Source organism: Limulus polyphemus, unplaced genomic scaffold, assembly GCF_000517525.1.
Source record: "Limulus polyphemus unplaced genomic scaffold, Limulus_polyphemus-2.1.2 Scaffold1573, whole genome shotgun sequence".
NCBI lineage: Eukaryota > Metazoa > Arthropoda > Merostomata > Xiphosura > Limulidae > Limulus > Limulus polyphemus.
The window spans coordinates 2558-5628 of record NW_013667183.1 but is presented as its reverse complement, the minus strand read 5'-3'; the positions used below and the strand labels follow the sequence as shown (position 1 = coordinate 5628).

The 3071-nt window shown below is 32.2% G+C and overlaps 1 protein-coding gene across 1 annotated transcript in view; it reads left to right on the top strand.

Annotated features, from left to right (window-relative positions):
* Positions 1–3071, top strand: part of LOC106464156 (carboxypeptidase M-like) — a 21382-nt gene that overhangs the window by 16158 nt on the left and 2153 nt on the right. The window contains exon 5 of the mRNA XM_013924277.2: positions 885–1084. Coding sequence (XP_013779731.1) covers positions 885–1084 — 200 coding nt within the window. The remainder of the gene's footprint in view (positions 1–884; positions 1085–3071) is intronic.

Genomic DNA, 3071 nt, shown 5'->3' with positions numbered 1-3071 from the left:
TTATTTTAGAATACAACTGACAAGACGAATTGTCCTTGCTCTGTTATTAAAATACAATCTGTGATAATTTCACCTTAAAAATCGTCACTATACGCTCTTTATCGCTAAATTCCCAATCACGCAGTATATATCTAAATAATCTTTCGACGCGTATTTATACCCCGACAGAAGTCTAGAACATTCCACGCAATACTAGATATTTATTTCATTAGTGCATACATGTACGTATATGATAGCCAATGACTGAAATAACTAATATACTATTGTGGTACAGAGTTGTTTCAATTAGTAATATAACTTAACAATTAATATCAACTCTGCATGTAGATAGTAAAGTACTTTACTATAATATTTTAAGTCTAGCTCCCCATGCAGCATTACAACAGAATGATGATTTGTTGACTTTTCATTGGATATTTGTGAATTTTATGTGAACAGCTTGCAATTGTCTAAGAAATATTTCATGCAGAATTTCTTCCAGATTTAACCTTATAGCACTTATTTTTTTTTAAATTTTCTGGGGATGCATGCCTCCAGACCGCTGTAGCATTAGCATACTTTGCATGGTGATTGGGCTTCGCACAATATGTGTAGACTTGGATCTCACAAATTGGAACCCCTTTCAAACATTGTGCGTACAGGCCTGTAATTTTACATTTTTTATTATAAGTAATTGAATGTTATCATAATCAAAATGGTCAGAACATTTTCTTCCCCCAATGGGTCAGTGATAAGTTTACGGACTTATAACACTAAAAGCCGGGGTTTAATTCCCGGCTACGAGCGCAGCAGATAGCACAAGGTGGCTTTGCGCTGAAAAAACAAACAAAGAAAAAGAACGTTTTCTGGAACAACGTTTAACAGGTCATTTTACATCGTTACAGGTACAACAGAAACGGCTATGATTTAAATCGGAACTTTCCAGATTATTTTGAAGAAAACAAAGAAAAGGAGCAACCTGAAACATTAGCTGTTAAGAAATGGTTGAGTGGAACTCCTTTTGTTTTATCAGCTAATCTTCATGGAGGAGCTCTTGTAGCTATATATCCTTACGACAATCTCCCTTCTTCACAGAAATACAAGAGTAAGTTCATACAGCTTCTTTTTTAAGTATGTGAAACGTTAACTTATTAAAGTTAAAATGTGGTGGTTGTGATAAATGAAAACATTGTTGCCTGACGTATATGTCACAGATAATTAACTGTCTTTAGGATGATACTTTGAATTTTTTTGACTCGCAATTTAAAGCGTTTGCTGCATCATCCAGTGCATCTACTTAAGACAAGAACTTTCAGAATACATGCGTTTCAAACGTATTATTTAGTCTTGTATTTTTGTTGCCTTAATAGCTATTCCACCAGCTTATACCGAATCGCTAATTTGTGGCATAACTCAGTTCATTTATTGTTTAGGTTCTTTACATGAGCCAATATGAAAAAAAAAAGAATATTTAATACAAAATCAGTTTAGTAGACATAAACCAATTTATTGTTTATTAGCTACAATTTGAATTATTTCCATTTGACATTGAACAACAGTCATGTATTATTTTACTGTATTATTTTACAGCTATTTTCTACATATCAAAAGCTTGATATCTTAATGTTTACCGCCAATTTATATTAAGATAGTACGGTGGATTCCTAAAAGAAAAGGTAATTACATTTCTTAGTAATAAAACTGATGTTTTGAATGACGAAACACTAAAATCAATGATAGTTTGGGCACAGTGCATTAATTATTTACAGGGATGACGATTTTGTTCAGAAATCTATCTTAATAAAATCAACTGGGTAAGTATTTAACGTAAACACTTCTTTGATGGTTTTAATTCTGTTTGTAGCTTATCAACAGTTTGCAATGATATGTAAGTAAGGTGTACACAAACTTGTATGTGATTTTCTTTGTAGTTAGACGGTACAAAACCCTCAAAGTGACAAAATTAAACGATAATGTTCCATGCATTTTCACGGGTTATAAGATTATCTAAAAAAGGCCATTTTTTATTCAGCAGTGGAATTAATACATACATGACATTGATTCATGCAATAAAGAAGAAAATTAACACTTATTTTCTACAAACTGATAAAGTATTATCAACATATCACTTGTAGTAAAATAACTGGACATAACTAAGTCACTGCTTTCATAACACCAAAACTTTAGGTAATACAATAATTAATATATAACTCAATACAACGCCCTCAACTTGAGATTAGTTTTAAAAATAGTGTTACGCCTCCGGTCGTTAGTTAATTTTCCGTATAATTTCTTTCTGAAGAAACTTTAGCGATACAAGTCCTTTCTTAAATAAAACTGGTTTATTCTTCCTAAATACAACCTTGCAATACACTTAATTTCCACAGTCACGCTATAACAAACGCTATAATTCACAACGAACGTCTCTCTCTCTGTCCGCAGTTCAATTACACACTACATTGTTGCCGTCACGTCTTGACCGTTTTATATATAAAATAACACCGAAATCTAGTAAACGCTAGAGCATTCAGGAAGGGACAGGATCCTTCTAGAAGTTCATGACGTGTTACTACAATAGGAAATAAGACTGTGGAAACATTTTTAGTTTCTTGAAAATAGACCGGTTTAAACACGTTAATACAAGATTATTGAAAACTGTTAATTTAAAAATGGGAAATAGGGATCTTCAAAACAACACAGAAACAAGATAAGTAGCTTAAAGAGAAAATGTAATCGCAAAAAGTAAACAAAGAAGCTGAAGGTTTGAGGTATAGTGTTGACATTATTTCCTCAAACTACAAATCCCTATTTTAATTCTCTTAAACATTACAGCTTTTGGATATGGAGTCAAATTCTGGTGGGCCATCACTGTTGCATACTTTATTCTAAAACTAAATGTTTTTTTTTAAATAAGATATTGTTACGTCTCCGTTTGTTAATTAACTTTCCGTAACTTCGTTCCGACGAAACTTTAACGACACAAGTCTTTACTTAATAAAACTGGTTTATTCTTTCCGAATATAACTCTGCGATACACTTAATCTCAATACTTGCGCTAAAACAACACTGTAACGAACGAACGTTAACTTCAA